Genomic DNA, 22,326 nt, shown 5'->3' on the forward strand with positions numbered 1-22,326 from the left:
TGAGAACATTCACCCCTCTAGATTAAATCCTACATCTGAGAACAGTAAATATAGATTTGATAAGGAAAGTGCCATATGGGTTTTGTTGCCTAGCAACATCTTTTAAGGGGAGCTCAGACTGCTGTAAAGCTGCACTATAGGTCACATGACCCACCATGGATCCGGCCCTCTCAAGTTATATCGGTAAGTTTTACAGAAGGGCGAACCACACAGTGCTCCGATACATGGCAAGTGCTGTATAGTGACCTGAAAAACTAATATTTGGGACTAAACTTACACGGTGCTGCTTTAAGCCTTCCTGTAATCTGCTAAAAGTCTTGCTCTCTCTCACATTCTAAATGAACTGCAAATGTCTGAATAGCCTTTCCTTTTAAATAGTGTCATGCTTCTCTGTGCATCCTGTTACTTTTTACCAATAAGAGCTCACAGCGTGTCTTTTCAAGTAACCGTACTGTTGGCAACATTACCGAGGAAGTAGTAATTTTGCCGTCAGTGTAACCTGATCACCCTTATGGGGGATTATGGACAGTTTTGAGTTTAATGTATGACTCCTGTTGGGTGTTTGGGAAGCAGATTTACCCACTTACACCACATGCACATCTTATCATAGGGTTATCCCCACATCTACAGAAACAACAGCAACTTTCAACCAAGCCTTCATTGCAGCCAACATCTTCCTAAGTTTTTATAGACACGATTCATTGATTTTGCCCTGCGTCTCATTCCCCCTTTTGTTCTCGAGGATTACTGAAACAATGGAAGGCAACCAGCAGCCGTCCTGTCTGTGCAATTCCTCTGCTTAGTGAGTCAGAGACCCTGAAGATAGAGCAGGAGAGCCAGGTCCTGGTAGAGGAGGACTATTTCTGTGTCGCCCGCAGCCACTGACACAGTGCGAGTGTTTACTGCTGTGCCATGCTGCCTCTCACAGTGGGAGCAGTTGAAGGATGACGACTGACATTATTGTGCCTCCAGCCTGAAGCAGGAACGGCACACAGAGAGCTTATTTAACCATCAGGTCACCAGACTGAGTGCAGCTTCACCGAGAAAAGCTTTGAGAATAATCATATTTTAGATTATTTAAGTGAATTTGGGTGTATCTTCAGGAATATTGTATTTAAAGAGGGTAAAATGATGACAGAACAATGAAATGGATAAATGGATCCTTTTTTATAGATCTAAGCAGTACACCTTCTTGTACACAAGATGGCACTAGTGAAGCATGTGACCTCAGCAGAGTTGGAGCTTGAATCTGGATTGGAGAGATTCCTTCAGGTCACTAATCTAAATACAGATACTCCTCATACATTTAGTTTTTTTTCACTCTCCTCCAGAATAGTAACTCACACGTCCAAAAAAATAAGGGATTATTTGAAATGAAAATAAGCAGCTGGAAGTGAAGTCTGTCCTGCATTTCTGATAAATAACAAAAAACATTAATTCACTCGCAAGCTTCAGAAAAGTGGCCAATCCTCGGGCTAGGTGCAGCAAAAAAGGGGGAAGAAATCCTTTGAACTGTGATAACCTGGTAAATGCTTGGTATTTGTGTTTATCCTGCTGAGCACGGGTCTTTTTTCCCCTCCCTCATCAAAACAGTGATAAACAAGTGCTGCAGGCGTCGTTCCTATATGAAATGCATGAGAAAAAAATAAGTATTTTATTAAAAATGATATGTTCTTTAACTTTAATTTGTGGATGGAGGAGTTCACTAGCATGAATTTGCATAGCAACAATGCAAATGAACTTGCTTTAAAAAATATAAAACGTGATAAAATGATATTTTTATTCTTCTCGCAGAAATAAACTCAAAGTCTCTGATCTTGTCAGCTATTTGGAAAGGCTTGTTTCATATCAGTTCAGCCAACTTGGATTGTTTTTTTATGTATATTTCATTTATAGTGGATGATGCTTAATGAGCCATGGGAGAATTATTTATTAAGCTGCAGCTGCCGTTACAGAAAGTGGGTCAGATTCCCATTTTTTGCCTTAAATATTGAACAAACTCTAAGGGTTAAAACTGCTATATCAAAATGTATTTTTTTAACAGCATCCGCCTTAAGGGAGCTCACTTAAAACAAAGTGGATAAAGTTTTAAATGTTGGTTGAATTAAGGCTACGTGAAAAAAAGTGTGTGAATTTTACAAAATATCCTATGAGTGGAATAAATAGATCTTAGAAAAATCCCAGTGTTGCAATGTCAACATGTGTCTTAGTCACATTGCTTAGTATAAATGTGTTTATTTATACACAGCCCACCATTTCAGAACTGTCCATCAGTGATTTAGCATCTGCTCTTCCTTCCTCATCCTGAACTTCTCCCCCCTTCTTTACTAATTTGTCTTGTTTATTTCCTTTGTCCCTCACCCTGTCATCCCCTCCCACTTCTTCACTTTCCCTCACCCATCCCTCCCTCCTTTAACTTTCATCCCCACCTTTCACAATTCTCATCCTCACTCTCATCCCTATATCGTTCATCTCTTATTCATACTATCACCCTTTCCATAATTTCTGACCTTGACCTTCACCCCTCATTTTTACGTGCTTCTTCCACCTGCTCTTCATCCCTTTACCCTCATCTAAGCACCTTTTATGTCCCATTCTTTCCTTTATCATCCCTAAATCCTTTCCTCAAAGATTTCTCATCTCATCCTCATTCAAACATCTTTCATGTCTAAACCCTTCATATTTCATCTCTACATCATGTAGCACAACCCCTATATCTGCGCACCTTTTAACACTCAACCCTATCCCCTCCTTTTATCATTCCTCATCCCTACCACCTTTACTCCTTAGTTATAATCTTTACGTCCTGTATCCTTCCAGCCCGTACTCGTCACTGCTACATTAGTCATCGCCCGCTACAGCCTTCACCCCTCATTCCTTTATTCATCATCCTCATCCCTTCATCTTCAAACTCCTGTATAACTAAACTATTAAACTTGTAATCTCTAAACCTGTACTTCGTCATTTCTTTGTATTTGTCCTCAGAGAATCCTCTCTTCTGTATTTCTTACCTTAATTCCTTATCTTTACCCACCATCTCTGATATTCGTCATACCGTTTTCTTTAACTCCTAATCCATACTTCCTGCCTCTCTCATAATAATAATCTGTACCAAATTATTCCTAATCTCCGCCTCTCGTGCCTTTATCTCCAACCATACTTTACCAATTATCCCTCAAGTCATCTGTCTCAATTATCCAATGTCCTTCATCTTAAAATCCTTACCTGCATCATCCATCGACCTTGATCAATCTTCTCCCAATCCTATATGCTTTATCTCTCACCTTTCTTCATCCCTCATTCCACCTACCTTAGGTTTTGACTTCCTCATCCTCCCATCATCCAATACACATATACTTCCTTACTTCTCCAGGTTGTGTCTAGCAGTGACAGCACTTTGAGTCTCCCTTCATTCTCCCCTATGGTACCTACAGTACTCCTGCAGTGTAGCTTTATAGTAAAAGACAAGTTATGCACCCAGATAAAATGGTAATGTGACAAATCTTTCAGGATAAGTTGCTTTGTTTTTAACATCACAACCATGCAGGGTCATTCCAGGTTTTCCCTACAATCCATTTTATTTGTACATCATCTCTAGCTCAAAGTCTGAGTTTAATGGTATATATTAGACCTTTGTCCCAACAGGCGTGAGGCGCACTCAAGGAGCCTGCTGTAATATCTGTATCAGCCTCTCTAGTCGTGGTAAACCATGGTATTCAAAGCTACTCTTAGAGACTTCACAGCAATTTACTCCTATGTCTTCACCAAAATGTCCTCGGAGATTGTCACTGCCTGATAGACAACTAAGGGGATTTCATAATAAAACAACAGTATGTTGTGTTTTTTTTACCCTATAAATTCCAGTGGAATAGCATTAATATTTGATGTGATGAATGGGGGAAATAGTGAGGAATGTATTATATAAACACTAATTTTATAAACTCTTTAGAACTGCCTCGGGGGCTGTGACACTTGTCAGCGTTTTGAAATATGTTTGCATTTACTGAATTTGTTAACACATAGCAGCATTTTTTTCTTTTTACTTGACACATTGCTCTGGGCTATTGACATTATTGATTTAAAAATAACAATCTGGTTGCAGTCTGAACTATGAACATATTCACAAATCATTTGCATACATTTCCATAGTGTTTCCAATTCTTTTTCTTTTTTTTTTTTTGCCTCCACTGAAAGTAATGTCACTAGCAATTATTTTTGATATCATTGACATTATCATATCAAACCCACGTGAGTCAACATGCATATTTACATTGTGGGCGAGATGCTTGTAAATCATCATAAAAAATGAATTATCAGCCATGAGATGCACAGAAGTTATAAAAAAAGAAACAATACATCTGTTTTATCTCACCAAGCTAAATGCCTGTTCTAATGAGTAAAGGGATTAATGGAGAGGAGAGACACAGATATGCCTGTTCAATGGAAAGTGCTGCTTTTTGGATAAATTTTTACACAAACACATCTGGGTATCATGAGCACTTTATTTATAACACTTCTCAAAATACAACCTGTGAGATTATCAATACAATGAAATTTTAATTGGAAAAATAACATACAGAAGACTTGTCATAAAAAGCGAATCTATCCCACTGTTTTCTCTCTTGTAATTTTGATTCTCCTGGGTGTTTGTGCACCTTGTCATTATGATCAAAGAACATAAATTACAAATGCACATCTCATATGCTTATCTGTTATTAACAGATTAGGGTTTTTTAAGCTCAGCACTGTGAGATGCATTGTTACAGATCATAACAGCCTGAGCAAAGCAGGGAATGTTTAAACAGAAACACTTTTTTAAGGCTTTTATTTTATTATTTTTTTTGTACAGACCGCAGCAGTAGCTGTGGAAACAAAGGAGGAGAACTGATCAGTAAGTACACCGCAAAAGACACTATAGATTCCTACCAATTTAATTGCACAAGCAAAGTTTAGTTTGGTGCCAAAAACAAAATAAAAAAGCCAGTTTGTAACACTGAGTTCACTATCAAAGCTTGGCCATCTTAATCTTCTGTTTCTGTGCTGGTTTATTTTTCTTTTCATAGATAATTTTCAGCATCTTTCAATTTATCTCTTGTTATTTTTAAAAGAAATATGAGGCTCTGAAATGCCACTGTAGACCTGTGTGAAGGCAGAGCTCATCTTTATCCCAAAAAATGTCTTCAAAACCTTTTTTCCTTGCCTGATATATATCTTTCTCTGTTGTTGCATGTCTTGATTTTTGAGCAGGCTTCTCTTCTTGTTGATTCTTTCACACCTTTGTGTTTTGTCCTTGGGGGGCTGTTGTTGGTATTGCAAAAACTCTTATCTACTAGTTATGTAAGCAGGAAAAGAGACAGAGATATAAACCAAAATAATCTTTACTGGGAATACCTCCACGGTCTATGCAACCTCATAAAACATGGCTGTCATAGGTTCTTTTCACAAGCTTCTAAATGTTTTAGTAGAAACTGGAAAAGAGGGGATATTTTAAAGAGAAACATTTGAGTTGTACAAGCCTATAAAAAACATTATATGTGTAAATTAATACTTTTTATTAGATAAAAATAATACAGGATTTCTTTTGAGATTAACAGCAATGAATTAAAATAAGAAATTAGCCTTTCAGTTTTCTTTGCCGAAAGAGGTTAATCACTTTTGAAAGAAACAAACTTTTATTTTGACAACTCATGCAGTAGCCTTTGTATTTTTTTCTGACTTATGCCAGAAGGCCTCGGAAGTATAACAGCGTTGAGCTCAATGTTCAGCTGGAGAGGTTTGGCCTTTCATAGTTTGTGAATGGAGCTTTAAGAGACAGCTCAATTTTTTTTAAAGACTTGTAAATTTGTCAGAAAAGGTTGCCTTAATAGTAGTAGAAAAAGAAATTGCAGTGATTTTATAAAACATATGTATAAAACATAATGCCTTCCTGGTATTTCTGGTAAAAGTCAGTAAAACTGACAAAAAAGATGTTAATGTTTACAATAACTAACAGATTTTTACATGTTCTTCTTACTTTCATTTACTAGAAGGAACTAAATAAATGGTTAAGCACACTAATGCACACACTCTAATTCCAAGTCTGCCTTCATTATATGAATAACCTGCATTTTTGATAATTCCACCCATACAAACCAATGCAGCTACTAGAACAAAGTCATATACCTGTGTGTTTTTACACCACCTGTTCACCAAAAGAGAGGAAAAAATAGCTGGAAAAACAACAACACAACAAAAACATGTTGCATTTTAACCTAAAAGTACCTGCAAACTATGGCTTACTAATTTAGGGTAGTAGATATACGGTAAGGATTTAGTTAAAAGTTTAATATAAAATATATCAAGAATCAGAGACATCCTCAAGTGTATATTGTGCAGTGTACATCTATGGATTAGTAGAATATGACAATGTAAATTTATAATAATTTCAAAAAAGCAAGGACAATTTATTTTTTTTGGAAGCACAGAAAATGTAATGCTAATAATGCAACTGATGATATAATCAATTAATAAAAAATGCTGTTTTTAAAGAAATTCATCAACAAAAATAAAGCAGAATCCCAAACTGCTCCAACACATCAGATCCTCCCCAGCATGCGTGCGATCCACCAGTTGCAGGGCATCACAACGTGACAGATGACCCGGCCTCCTTGGTAGTAGTATGGCCATGGGTTGTAGCCACCCAGGGGCTCGAAGTAGCGGCGGCAGTAGCGATAGCCACGTCGGCAGTGCTGGCAGCAGTAGCCGCGGTCATCTAAATGGCTATCCAGCTCGATTCCCACCTCCCTCTGCAGAGGACACAAGAGTGAGGAGAGTTAGAATCACACACAACAAATACCAGTCCTCCAGAGGCAAGGGCAGGAAAGGAGGAATAGGAAGTGGAGTGGCTGATGGGAATTGATGAGGCCACTTTTGGTTCTAGGTCAAGAGATGGGACGTAAAAGCCAGACAACAGTCAAAAGATCAGAGCTAATGTGTGTGAAAATGCAAAGTCGTGTCACGTCTAATGGCTCAGACTGAGAGATCAAGAGAGCTGCGAGAGTGCACAGGTTTGAATTAAGCTTCAGGAGCATAAAATATGATAATACTCCTGACCTTTCTATTATAACTGAGGTAAAGCGACTGACAGTTGTGCAGCGATTCCAGGCTTCATAACCTCTCAACCAGCACTATGTTCTGTCAGAGGGACTCTTAGTTGCTAGTAACTAACATAATTACACTATTTCTTTCATCTTTGACCTCTTAACTCCCTCAGATTGAGCACAGACTGCTCTAAAATGGCTGCCCCGCCTCCAGCAGAGCATTCAAATTAGAGCTCCTCACTTCATGGTGCCCTCCTCCTGACCTTGACTTTAAGTGCATGGCACATTCCTAAAGCAATTAGCTGAGTAATGATCGCCTAAGAAGGATTCTTTCATTTGCTCTTGCTGGCTGCCTCTGAATTTATAGAGGGGCCAAATGAAACCCAAACGAAAGGTAAATTGGGTAGAATTAATGGCCCTTGGATTTTTCCATTGTGCTGCTTAGTTCATGCCCCCATTGACTCTTTGGGCTGAGTGCCATGCCTCTGATCAAGAACAGCTCTGAATGGTGGTTCAGAAAGTGCCACTTAACTGGCAACACACGGGTTGAGGTAGCAAAACGCCCTCGGTATTCATTTGACCACGTTTCAATCTCTTTTAGCAAATGAATCCCCGGAGACAATCCGGCGCGGCCTTGTTAATCTCCTTGGATCCTGAGAAGCGGCCTCCACATTCGCAACAAACCGGTTCATGGACGCTTGCAATGATTCAACAACGCACAGTCATGCAGAACAAAACACATCAACTGTTGGGAATAGAAAATGTGTGGGAAACGTTTAACCCTGAGGGAAACGGTCCCGTCGGTCCCCTACCACCTCAGATATAAAGGGATTTCTTTAATATACTCAGCAAGTCACAGAGCAGAAAATCCCCCTTTGTTTTTGTTTACATCTTCGGCTGCAGCAATGTCTTTCAAATGTATTCATATCTCTTGAACTATTCCAGGTTTTGTCATATTGCAGCCTAGAATACCAATGCATTTTATTAGATTCTAAGTGACAAACAACACAAAGGCCATAACTGTGAAATGAAGACCACAGCCGCACTGCAAATATTTTATTAGCAGACTCATGTGTTTCTGCTTGTAAAGAAGAATAACTATAAATTAACTCAATGACACAATCATATGTTTATACATAAATTGCCTGAATGGCTGCTATTTAAGGGAAAAGTTGAACCATTTTGAATAGACGCTGAGCTAAACCACTTCAAAACAGGAAATCACCTCAAATATCTAAACTAGTTAAAAAACAAATCTCATAATTGACTTAAAGCTGTAATTGCAGAAGAATGTAGGTGTTAAAAACTATTCCGTTACTAATAAGCTTTACTTTTTGATGGTCGATTGCCTAAAGTCCAGCTAACATATATGGATGCTTTAGGCTGTACTTTAAAATGTTAAAAGAGCTCAGGATATATAAGGACCTCTGCAAAGCACTTCAGTTTCTGTGAACTTGTTATAAGCCAGACCTATGAGGGAGTCTGTCATGCTTCTGATGGGAGCTTTGATAAAGTAAGTAACATTACGCACACATAAGACATATTTAAAACACACAGAAATTGTGTGACAGATAAACATGGAGCTTAGCTGGGTTTGATTTATGGCTACGACAGGCTCAGGTAGGCTTTTAATGATTTATTGTTGGAGTCGGGTTTCAGGTCATCAGCTTCCAGGCAACAATCTGTTATGGAAACAACACGAAAGCTGTCAATGGACCAACGATAATCTTATCTGCTGCTCGCAGCCCAAACTGGGATGGTACAAAGTCTGGCACTCTGGCTCAGAAAAATGAAGGAAATATTTTATTCAAATGACGTTTATCAACTCAAACAGCCAATGGGCAGCATTGTAGCTCAAAGAGAATTCATCAGAGCTATCCTTTTAAAACGCAGTCTACATATTAATCACCTCTCTTGTGGAAAGCTAAGGTGATAAGAATAGTTCACCTTGGGAAATCTGAGACAGTCACTCATAAACAAGCTGCATTAATGAAGAGTAAAAGCCATTACCCCCTGACTGCATCTGATTTCATCACACCGTCCTCTCTCACACACACACACAAACAGCCAGACACACACCTCTGTGCATGATATGGGAGGCTTGGAATGAGTCGGCAGAGTAGAAAACTGTGTCAGTCATTCAATAAGATGTAACGAATCAAAGCATGACTCCTCTAATCTCCACACTTGTTGATATTATTTCACACACCCTGATCACCGCTCTTCATGAGCTTGAAGCACATTCCTGGATGTGTTATTAAATCTCAGCGTAGAGCTCATCACATTCATTCTGTGATCAAAACAGCAGCAATAATGCTTCATTCGCGCACACCCTGCTTTGTATTCAATAAGCCCTTTTTTTTTATTCCAGGTATAAGGGATGGAGCAACATTTGAAATTTGTTGCTGAGACCTGACCTCACATTTTAATCTCCCTGTGCTGTGCAGTGAAGGTGAACTAACAGTGAAAACGGATATTTACTAAATTAGCGGTGCCATCATTTTTTTTAGGATAATGCTAAGAAGCTTTATGCTCAACCTAAAGGTTCCTCGGTAGGTGCAAATAACACCTGCCTTTGAATTGCCTCAGGTTTATACATGTCTGGTCTGCATCACACAAAATATGGCTCCTATAGTGCCTTATAGAACTATGGAAGGAGGATGGCTTTCAAAATATTTTGTAAATTTTGTAAAAAGTGTGGTGTGTATCTCCACCCTCTATAATCTGATACCCCTTAATGAATTTCAGAGCTGGGTGCTTCAGAGCTCACCTAATTGGTAGAAAAATATTTTGATGATCATGATAATATGATATGATAATAATTATGATTATAATTAAATAAGGCTATATAGTCCGAGTGTTCTTCCCGATAATGTTTTGACGGTGCTTTTTGAGCCTAAATAGAACCCCAGCACCGGCACCATCTACCTGCAGTACCGCTGACCAACCAGAAAACCAGATGGTGGTTAATGACATGGCTACTAAATAGGTTCCAACCGTGCTGCAATGACTGAACACTGACAGCCTGGAGGATGGGGCTCAAAAGCCCTGCTAACACCAGTAACAAGGACATGTACACGTGTGTCTATAAACTTCACAGCCACATCTAAATGCTTTGTGAGCTTTAGCTACAGTTTTATTACATTCTAGCAATCAAAGTGTTTTTTTTCTAGCACAACTCAAATTTTATCTTAAACATATTTTTGTGCCTTTTTACACCCCACCCACTGCAAAAATGGAAATCTAAATAAGTATTTTTTTTCTTAAAATAAGTGCGTTTTTTTCTTGAATTGAGGAGGTGAGTGAGACACATTGCCAATAAAACAAGACAATTTACATTTAAAATAATAATATTATTATTATTATTATTTAAATTGCATATTATCCAGTTATTTTAAGATAAAAAAAAAACTAATTCCATTGGCAAATCATTTAATTAACTACTTAGATTATGGGTAAAAGATTTAAGACATTTTTGCTTATTTCTAGATTTTGCTGTGTTGGTCTTTTTTTTCTTTCTTTTTTTTGCAGCTATTCTGTGAGTGCCACATTCACCCGCCTCCAGTGCTTTGGCTTGTTGAACAGTTGTACACATGATGCCTTTATGGTAAATACACACAAAAAGGTAATGTTGACTAACTAATTGAGCAAAGGTTAAACTTAAAAGAAAAAATTATTACTTTGCCAGCAGGATAATTTGTCCAAAAAAATCATATATGAAACCAGAATGAGTAACTGGTGCATAAATTCAACTAAATCTCAAATGACGTAACTATGTGCCTTTAAGTAAGCATACTACACAGAATCTTGTGAGTAACCTTACAATATTTACCTAAATATTTACCAGACATGAGTCTGGCAGAGAATCTATTGAGGGAGCTAAAATTTTGGTGGGGGATGGCAAAGTGTCCCTCTAACCTCATAGACTTATTAGAGCTCCTTAACAAACATAAATAATCAAACACATAAAGAACTGCAATGCATTTTCAAGTTTTTAATTTCTGATGTTTCTTTCATTTTTACAGGGATATAAATTATATTTGACATGCCATTTTAAATAAAATGGAAATAAGAAAAAAATAAGTTTTTTGAACTTTTCTTGGAAATAAGAAATCCTGCTATGTTTTGTCTTCTGAAAGACAGACGTCTGGTTTCAAATCAGATACAAATTTTTTATTGGCACTTCTTCCCCTTAATTTTAAAGTCGACTGACCGAAAGTAGCTTTGTGGGCGTCACAACTAGAAAAATTAATCCTTAATCTGAATTAGCCAGGGATATGGATATAAACAACAACTAAATTAATGGATTTCCAGCAATACATTGATGGAAATTTAAACATCACCCTAAACACACTATCTCTGGGATGATGAAAGCATCAAGCTGGACTGGCAAGTTGGTCAGAGGTGACCCTGAAGGGAAAACCAGTTAGAGGCTGCAGAAGACCCAACACTACAAGAGGAAAATTAAAATACACCATGACTTTGATGCAATTTATTAGATCAATTGATATCTATATGTTAGACTGGCACAAAAGTCTTAGGCTAATTGAATTGAGAATCTAATAAAAGACTCAGCATTATATAAATATTTATCAATAAGGCTTAGCTAGAGCTAAGAAGAACTTATAGAAATTTCAATATAAAACATAATTTTAATTAAATGTTTTTTTTTGGTATGTCACAATAAAAACCCCGCAGTAAATAGTTTGACAAATTTTAGAAGATTAAAAAAATATATATTTATACTTTTTAAAAGGCTTATATAGCATGTGTAGTTACCGAAAGATGCCATGCCAGAAATATACTGTAACCATGCAAAGCCCACATGTTATTACATACAGTATGGTCAAATCATATCAGGAGCTATATTTAGCTATTTGGGTCAAGTACAGTGGTGCCAAATAAATCTCTACAGGCTTGTCAGTTTAGACAGTTATTAATTTGAATTTTTCCAGGGCTAGCTTGGTGGCCTCTGACAGGGCAGCTGTGGCAAAGTTTAGCTACATATATCTGTCAGGCTCTGCTAAAAGGACTCAACCGATTATCCTGCTTTGTGAATGTGCTCCGTGGGCTGGAATGGCTCAGGATCCCAGATTTGTGAAATGCAGATGAGCTGAACGCATGTTTTTTTTATTTTTTTATGTGTGACAGAAGAAAGAAACCATCAGTTTGTGGGTGTGTGTGTGTGTCTGTGCACATTAACATGAGCGCAGGATGAAAAATAATAATAAATAAAAATAAATGCGGCTTGGCTGACACATGTGGCATCCCACTGACATGAGGGTAAGCTCAGACTCCCAATTACAGACTACTGCCTGCCCTCCGCTTGGCCACAAAGGCCTTTGTTATCAGCAAACCCACAAACACAGCGGTCTGGACATACTGTTGGAAGGGATTGCAATGATGCCCATTGCTTAGCAGATAGAGGCAGAATATTTCAAAAGGAGCGCAGAGTTTTTCATCCCCTTGGTATGTTTTAATTGCGCAGTACTGCATCTCATAGCATGGACAATAATGGAAAAGACAGAAAGTGCTCGGAGAGGCTGGGATAGAGGTCGTAAAAAAGTTACCGTGTTTGTGGGACGAGCCTGATAAATGTCTACATTACAGGACATCTAATTTCTCTGCACGCCCCTCTTCATTTCCTGCCCCTGTGAGGAGGAGAAGACTCATTATCCTTGAAGTTACCTGAAGTCACAACTCACCTGTAAGTTGTGCATACCCTTTCTCCTCTGTGTGTCACCGGTATTTTCAATGTGAGCCTGCAGTTTGCTTTTGTCATTCCATTGTAACGTACATAGCAGTGTGAGTTTCCCTCAGAGCCTACGATAATTAATCATACTGTATCGAGTGGTTTACATGCAGGATGCAAAAACAGTCCACTTGCCCCCTGCATTCATTTTATGTGCTTTGATAATTAAACCGCAGTTAATAAGTGCAACTTATCTGTACAGCAATGAGTGACCTTGGGAGTGCTTCTCTATGCAGGGATGTTCTCTGACTAAGGAGAAAAAAAAAAGCAGTAACTGGTGCTGTAAGGCACAAGTTGCTGCCTTTGAAAGGCTGGATATTCCTCTCAATTAATGGGGAGACATTAAGGGAGTCTTCAATGAACTAGCCTTGCTTAAACAGATATATAGAGCAATTGCTATGCCCTCTGGTGCACAAAGTCAGTTTTAACATCAATTAGTGAGCAATTTATATGCAGAAAGAGTCAAGGCAGAGCTGGGTCTGATTGAAGTAGCTCACTGTAGCATATAGTGTGGTCTCTGGTAGTGAGGAAGGGGAAGGAAAGAGCACTACTCACATAATCGTTCACAGGAGCGCGATCCAGGATGTCCCGGGTAAAACGATGACCTGGGACCTCCGCATCAGGTGTGTCCACATCCTGAACCTCACCATCTGCAGCAGGTGGGAAGGAAAATCATCAGAGTTTGAAAGAGGACTAAAAATAAACAGATTAAGATTTCATTCCGTTCTCCCTGTGGCCTTTTGTAATTAACAAGTGAAATGTGTTCAGTCTCATCCCAGGCTTACTTTTTTTTCTTTTTCTGTTCAACCACGTTGTTCCTGTCGTACTCACACCCAGTATCTAATTTGTAAAACATCATATTAACAGCATGTTGGAGAAAAAAAAAAGCCTACCATGATTAACAGCCAGAAAAAGACAGAATCTAAGAGGTAAGATTGTTTTAAGATCTTTATTCTTAATATTTAGTTTTATTATGAATAAAGGCTTCGCGTTTTGTCATGTTAAAAGCTGCAAACATTATTGTATATCAATGGGCAAGGACAAAGCACAATTTGCAGGTTAAGGGACTTTGAGAGTAAAAAAGTAATGCATATTTTCATTCACACACCTCCTCTTTTGAGACAACTAAATTAAACCCAGTCCAGGTATGTTATTCAATCTAATTACAATTGTTCTGAAAAAGCCCAACTACAAAACATATATGTGGGAAAGCTTTTTTTAAGCAGGGACGGAGGACTACATGATAGTTACATACAAGAAAAAACCCTGATGACAACGTTTCAGAGGCTCTAAAAGAATTGAGTCAAAGGAGTTCAGCTTTCTTTGGGACATGAACCTGGAGCTTCAGTGGAATTGTTTATTTCTAATATTATGTTAAACTGACAAATACAAATACAAACAAAATACTGACAAACCAGAGCTGCTCTCCATGTCTGAGTTTGAGTTATGCAAAATGGCCAGAATGGTCAGAATTAAGATGTGCAACAATGGTTAAAACATAATTCAAAAGACTCAGCTGTAAGAGGAGGTGAAGTTGCTTCTGCAAATTATTGACTGAGGTGAGCTGAATAAATGTTTTTCTTTTTGAGCACAGCTCTCCTTAGGCTGCATTTGGCAGGACAGGTTTAAAACTCTGTTTCTTGCTCACCAAGAAAAAGATTAAATCTTTTTTTTATTGTTGTTTATTAAGCAAAGGGATCACAAATAACATATCTCAGCTAAGTACATTTTCCTTTAACAAACAAACTAAATGACATTCAAAAACAAAAAGCTACGCATCAAACAGCAAATGCTACATATAAAGATGAAATAGTCTCCAATTAACTATGTAATGCCATTCAGCCTGAGCCTAGCCCATCAAATTAGTCCTTGTCTGTTTTCCATTACCTGCTCGGTGGTCCATATTCTATTAAATCACTTTAACTGGTAACTGACTCAAATTAGAAATCAACTGTCCGAAATGATATTTATTAGTTATTCTGTCAATCTTATTTTAAGACAACTTTTTTATCAGAATATTGATTTATCTTCCCTTCTGGTTTGGGTTGGAGACTGGATCTCAGAACTTCTAGCAATAGTTGTTCTTTGATGGGTTAAAGAAATGTGCCCTAATGACTTCTGACAAACCCTGGCTCCTAAACATTTGTATTCACCGAACACACCCAACTTTGGTGTCACTACATGTTGTACTGCTTCAGGTTTATTCTTATTTGTTCTCCTTTTAAATTTTTTGTTTTTGTTTTACAGCTGTTGATTATTTTTCCTGTATCTTAATTTTTTCCGTTTATTTGTGCAGAAATTTAAAAGGCTGGTGTAAACATTCCCCCCTTCATCTATTGTTCTATAATACCTCATCTCACTAGGCAGGTATTCACAGCAAAATAATTGACATAGACTAGGAACTGTTAAGCTTTGGATTCCTTATAATCAGCCGGTGCTCCGACTTGGTAATTTTGATTAAAATTACTAATTTTATCCATAATTGAACTTGACACTTGTTAATAGTTATTCTCAGCCAAACTAAACCTATTGTTGCACAACATGAGAATGGCTCTCAGATACTCTACTGTTCAATAAATATTCATATCACCTCTGCAGCTAATGTGCCAAACTTTTTGGTAAACAATGTGATTCCCGCTCCCTGCAGTATTAAATAACACAAAGATAACTGTCTAATCATTAGGTGAATATTCATGTTTTTAAATCATTATTTTCGGGGGTGTTTATCAAAACAGCGATCTTCACAGCTGTTTAAGTAACTTTAGTGTGAAGCTGGTAGTCAAAACTGTGTTTATCTTGATCTTCACTCTGACTTCAGACTGTCGATTTTTGTGATATGAGGCTGACAAGGAGCTAAAATTCAATATGAAGTTCTGTCTGTTTATCTCAACTCCAACAATTTATAGTTGGGGTTTACTGTTTTATTTTTAACTGAGTGGGCTTTCAGTCCAAGTCAAAACTTTACTTATTTTTTACAGTGCACTGTACATAGAAATGTGGTTTTATAGGTATTTTCTAAAATAATTTGGGAATATTTGTTCTTCTTTACTGATGTAATATGACATCCCCCTGCATTGTTTAAATCTAGTTCAACTGTGGATGTCTGTTACAGTCTGTATTCTTCCTCTTTGTCTCATTACCCTGGTGACAAACAAAAAGGGGCCCGGACAAGCTGCTCATAAAGCTGGGAAATCATGCTGCCTCTATGGACCTCCACATGGCCAGTGGGGATGCCCTCCAGCTAGAGTCTTAATAGTCTGCATTTAGAGGCAGCTATGCCCCCTGCCCTCACCAGTCATCGGGGAGGGATGGATCCAGTGGATAGGCAGCTGCTGGCAAATCTCCCAGATCTTTGAGTCAAGCAGGAAGTCCAGGTTAACGATGGGCTCCTCAGCAGGTACCCACACTCGGGGGTCCTCCACCTTCATATCCGTGGCCTCTGACTCATCAACCTGCCAGACAACAACACACAGGCACACACACAAACTCACTTACTGTCACACATATGCAACAAAAACACATTAAAAAGCTTGTTGGCCCCTGCTAAAACACCTACTGCCCCACACACGTACATGTCCTGCATTTTCACAGTTCTCCCTGGGGTGGTTACCATCTTGTAGCTCCATCTATCACCTTTGTGTCTTCTGAGAGGAGTGCAACCTTCTGACACCCTTTGCCCTGCCATGACTCTCACCCTCCTCTCAAGCTGCTGGCAAGCCTCTTTCTATTAAACATCATTGAAATCCAGGGATTATTTGACTTTTAAATGACTTTAGAAGTGGTCTTCATTATTGCAAGAGTGGTTGAAATGTTGTTTAATGTCACAGACACAATAAAGGATTGCATTCTCCTTCTACTCTCCCCCAATTTCTTGCCCGCCTTTACTCCACTTGGCACTTAGCACCATCAGAGGGCTTAATTTGTAGACACTGTAGTTCATGAGCTGTAAAGTACACTATTATTGCTTAATGATAGGGACTACATGTCAGTGTTGTCTAATAGAGACATATGAAGGGGATTAAGTAATGCATTTAGCAATCCACTATCATGCAGATATTTATTTTTGTCATGTATATGTAAATACACACGCAAACAAACCCCTCTCTTCCCATTCCCTTGTTAATTAGCCTCTCAGAACAGAAAAACAGTTCACTTGACAAATGTTTTTACAAGGTTATTTTCTTCCAGTCTGCAGCTTAATTGCACATTAGTTAAGCTTGATGTAGAATCCTGGGGCAATAGCCGGAGTGGGAATCATTTATACGGTCTTGCCCCCTCCCTCATGTTGGCCCTTGTCACTCTCAGTTGAATTAGAATCTCACCCTCTGTGCTTCTTTTTGTTTTTCAGCAGCAGCAAGAAGAAAAAAAAAAAAAACAGAAAAAAAAGAAGAAAATCTCAGTTTAAGTGTATTCAGCCACGTCAGAGGTCATGTTTGATTGCGGGACTCACTCTTCTTCACTTTGAAGCCCCCACCAGAACACCAATGATAAGTCAGAGGACTGGCGTGTGCTGCGGGGTGATGGTGGTGCTGCAATACTGTGGAAATTAAAAATCAAACTCTGGGAACATAAACAGCACTCTCTAATTGGACCTCTTAACCGCTGAAGCTAAGCAAGTCCTCAGTGGAAAGTAAATGGAGGTCAGGGCATTGGGCTCACAACAAGACTTTGACTTCACATTTGAGAAACGATTCCAATAACTTAAAGGAGCAAGAGAAAGAGAGAGAGCGCACCCGGGGGGTGAAGTGGTAAAGGTCAGTATTTTAGCATGGGGCATGGATTTCTAAATGCCAGTTGACAAGCACAAAGACAACATGATTACAGACTGCCAGTTTGTACACACTACTGAAAGGGTTTTCCATTTTGCTATTGACAAATGATATATTATTAAGACACAAGCAACTTTTTATCATGTATTGGACCTTGAAAATGATGGTAATTTGTTTTCTAGGAGCCTGCTCCTGGAGCATGTAAGCTTTTCGCCTACAGTGCACAACTTAATTATATACCAGTTGTGCTGTAGTTAACAAATTTACCCTCTCCTGCCACTGTGTCCCAAGGGGGGAAAAGCCTGTCGACATGACACATTGTTTAAAACGGTGTTTGCCAGAGATCAACAAAGATTTTCCTACCATACCCAATAGCTTTCATATGCCAAATCCAGCACAGTGATTTTTTGATTTTATTTACCCATCTAGTAAGTGAATTTTGGAAGACACATTATTTCATAACAAACAGAGTAATATATCTAAAATAAATCCTGCAGGCTGCTCTTTTCATCATCCATCCATCCATGTTCCTTCACGCTTATCCCTGCTGGGGTTGTGAGGGGTGCTGGTGCCTATTTACAGCTGTCAATGGGCAGGAGGTGGGGTACACCCCGGACAGGTTGCCAGTCCATCGCAGGGCAAACTTTTCACCATCTTATTTACACTAATACAAAATATAATATATATACCTTTTAGGGTGCAGAAGGTTATATGTATTTCCATTTTTGCCCTCTCCAGATAAAGAATAATTTCATTTATATTTATCAACCCTTTGTATGAGGAATAGTAATGTTGACAACATATTATGTATACATAAAAGAATATATTCCAAAAGTGAAACAGCAACAACTGTTTTTAGAAATTGCGTTGTAAATTTTGTGTAGCACAGTGTTTTTTTTTGTGTTTGATTGTTGTAGATTTTTTTTTATTGTGTCATTAATATTTTAGACATTACCACAATGTTCCAGGAAACAGTAAATATTTCATGCCAAATGCGTTTTCATGCCAGTTGTGACCAAACAGCGCTTTTTGCTATCAATGTACTTTTAATAAGTAATACACTCTAAATGCATCTTCCCCAGACCAGCAACAGCAGGCTTTGACACACTGTTTGGTTGATTTATTTTTTAGCAACACCTCAGATCTTTTTTTCCCTGCTTCTTATCCTGGGCCATCAATACTGCACGTTTTGAGAAGATGGTAAATATTGCATGCTAACTTTGCGCCATAAACCATGCATGTCTATGAAATTTAACGGCGTTTTAACACAGTGGAAATTTACATAATAATAAATACAAATATTGGTGATTTCTCCAATTAATATATGCAGCATTTAGATTTTGCAATCCATCCAGATGGATTCCATTTGTTTGGTAGTCCGGTTGAGAAACAAATCTGACCTGGGGAGGATTTGTAAATTAGACCTCTCCACAGTCTCTCTTTTGCTATGATATTTTTGGATAACAAAATACTTTTGCTTACCAGGCTCAGTGCTGGTGCCAGGGTATCATTTAATCACAGTACCCCTATCAATAACAAAGATAGACTAATGGGTACACATTATATACCGAGCAAACTGTGATCTGAGCATATTGCTTAATATATCTTAGGCTCAACCCGTCTGATGGATTATTATCAAAAACACTTTCATAGCAAACCTATGAGGAATGATGAAAATTATCAGTAAGAAAAGCAAAATTAAAGAATTTCTTAAAAACGCTAACTAAGCTGTCCTTGGTTAATGTTTCTGTTCATTTGTTCCCTTAACATTTGAAGTTTTTTTAAAAAAGAAAGCCATAATAAAATAATGCAGATGTGAGAAAAATTTTATTGGTTCAGTTATTATCGTTTTTTTCCAAGATTTGAAGTGACAGAAAGTATGTTTAAATTGGGCTGCTGTGGTATATGTTTTTATTACTCTCCAGAGATCCAGTCCATGTGTTACAGTATAAAACTATGCACTTTTTTAAAGAAAATAATTTTTGAAACTCTAAAATTAACATGTTGATAGGATGTGTAAATGCAATTGGAAATCGCTATGATGCATGATATTTATGTTGGGGGGGAGTGGCAGAATCTGATAAATTGCTTTAAAAATACAACTACATGTTTCTGTAGACCTTTCTGTCATATGTAATCAACTAACACAATCGTTAAGTGTAATTTTACAGTATATCTGAAAATAATAGGTTTTATTTCTGCAATGGAGGCCTTTAATTAGTGTGTGTTAGGAGTAACCTCTTTGTGCTGGGCTGTTTTATACAAGTGCACAAAAAAAGTTAACAAGTTTTAATAGAAATTCTGGAAAATAGATAGATTGCAAAACAAAAAAAAATGCAGTTTTGGTCTCTATGCAAACATGCTTACAGTGCTGATTACACAATCTTGACATTTTCTATAACTTTTTTTGTAGACCAAAATGTAATCATTTAAAGCATGCCATCAAAAAACCTCTTCCATTTAGAGTAATATATTCCTGCTAAGTGACCGAGGGAGAAAATGGGAGTAACGTACAATATGCAGGAGAACGACTGAGAGCTGGAATAACTATGGAAGTTTTAATGGATTAAGATAGAACTATGCCTATGTTGTCGGCTTAATTAAAGGTATAGTGGAGGATTTTCGCTCCTTTTCGATTTTGAAAAGACCCGCCCTCTCCACTTTAAAAAGAAATGCACATGCACAACCCTGTACCCACTCCAGAGAGAGAACGCCCATTAAACACGTGCAAGAGCATTCGGGAGCCCATTTCTCCTGGTACACGATTTGTTTAAAAGTTGCTGTTGGCATCACTCATACAAGCTTAATTTTCAAAAGAAGATTTACAATTTTTCCACTAAGTCGGACTCACCACCTGTAAGTGAAAATGGGGACGAGCAAATAGGACAGCCTTATGTAAACATGTGACCAGAATGATAGGAGGACCACTCTTTTAGATGATCCATGCAGAAATAAAAGAATGTCCTATGTACCTTTAGGCCACATTATTAATATTAAGAACAGGTCCTCTGAAATGTGGAATAAATAAGAGAACCTTACCAAAAAGCAAAAATTGGTTGAAAACACATTGAAAATACGGCATGATTTACATTCAAACATCGTCTACCTTCTGTTTAAAAAAATAAAGCTGAAAAGCCGTAAGTTTCAGATAAGAGTGAACAAACACAGCCCAAATTTCAACAACAATTTCTTGACTAAATAAAGACTATAGCCCCATTTACACTACCTTTTTTGAGACCATGCAAAGATCAGTCTGAGCACAGTAACCGATATACTGTAACTGTTCAGTGTAAATGGCAGGCACAACTGAATGGGACCGTGCCAGACACAACCGAACCACGCTGCTATAATACTAGTTCATCAGTAGTGCTTGGAGCGGTTCAGTTCTGGCTTGGTTCTTAGATAACAAAGAGCGCATGAGCAGACCAGGTCATCTCCTTACAGTCAGCCTCCGTAATCATGAAATTTCAGACATTCATAAAATACTAGCTTCCCTACCTTGCCATGCAATTTCCAGAGATGATTCTGTGTAGCAGTGTGATGAACCCCAATGTCTGTTTTTGTTTCCTGTATCTGTAAGCCCTGATTAGACTATCATTTGTCGTTTCCACTTCCCAAAAGCCAACTCTGTCCAGTACATTCACCAAAGTTTGCCTTCTTTGCCTGACTCTCCGCAAACGAATTTTGAGATTTTGAATTTTTGAAATTTCCTAAATTTCCTAAAAGTGATACGGGCATGGCCATGTTGATTTGCTCTTTTCCCTCTAGACAGCAGTAGTACCGTAGATTGTCACTAGGGGACAATGAGCTGCGCGATCTGTTAACGATCTTAAGGAACCAAGCTCAGCACGATAAACCGATCCTTGCTCTGAACTCAGCACGGGTTGGTTTTCAGAGGGTAGCGTAAATGGGTGCTTATGACGGAGCGACAGGATTTAGCCTAAAAACTAACGTCTAAATGACATCTGGTGTTTAGCGGGGAGCTGTGCTGTTTTCTTAAATCATTGAATATATCCATTAACTGTGTAAACACCTTAAAAAAGGCATGCATAACATTACTTGTGTCCATGATGTTAAAATGATCTCTATCTTCTCATTGATTCTGATCATTGTATTTTGTATCTTAAACATCCGGTAGTTCTGATTTAAAAGCTACAATGTGCTGTTACGCAACTGAAACCCAGTCAATATTGGTGGGAGGACTTATTCAGGAAATAAATAGTGACCCAAGTCTGTCCTCACACACTGCGGCCCCCTAAACGGTCCTCTGTGTGCATCCACCCACATGTGACCTGCAAAAGATCAACACAACACAAGTTCCTCTCCAAGTGTTAAAGCACAGAGCACACAGGGGTTAAATCTAAGCAGTAATGGTTCCCAGCTTAACCCCCAACAGGCTTTCAAGAAAAAACGAGGGCTCAGAGGAACAGCAGCAGGCTTAGGAGCTGATGTGAAAAACAAAAGAAAAAACTGTAGGAAAAACTGCAAGCAGCTGATAAGGAAACACAGCCTATGTGGAGGGGGAGCCAGGTGAAAAATACCAATTGTTTGCCAGGTTTTTTCTTCCCTTTTCAATTTTCCTTCTCAATAAAATGTCTGAGGGAGTAATCCCTGAGCTTCGTCCCAGTTCCCCCAGTCTGACTCAAAAATCCCCCACTCCCTCCTTCACAGCCTTTAACAGTGTCAGTAAATGTTATTTGGTCCATTAAACAGCTTCTTAATATGG

The 22,326-nt window shown here is 38.2% G+C and overlaps 1 protein-coding gene across 1 annotated transcript in view; it reads right to left on the minus strand.

Annotated features, from left to right (window-relative positions):
* Window positions 1–4,618: 4,618 nt before the first annotated feature.
* tnmd (tenomodulin) overlaps window positions 4,619–22,326 on the minus strand; it is a 103,792-nt gene continuing 86,084 nt past the window's right edge. Inside the window, exons 5-7 of the mRNA XM_015389133.1 lie at window positions 16,124–16,283; window positions 13,387–13,481; window positions 4,619–6,785 (exon numbers count right to left, since the gene is read on the minus strand). Coding sequence (XP_015244619.1) covers window positions 6,576–6,785; window positions 13,387–13,481; window positions 16,124–16,283 — 465 coding nt within the window. The 3' untranslated portion in view covers window positions 4,619–6,575. The remainder of the gene's footprint in view (window positions 6,786–13,386; window positions 13,482–16,123; window positions 16,284–22,326) is intronic.

This window comes from Cyprinodon variegatus, unplaced genomic scaffold, assembly GCF_000732505.1.
Source record: "Cyprinodon variegatus isolate N-32 unplaced genomic scaffold, C_variegatus-1.0 Scaffold19, whole genome shotgun sequence".
In the NCBI taxonomy this organism is placed as follows: domain Eukaryota; kingdom Metazoa; phylum Chordata; class Actinopteri; order Cyprinodontiformes; family Cyprinodontidae; genus Cyprinodon; species Cyprinodon variegatus.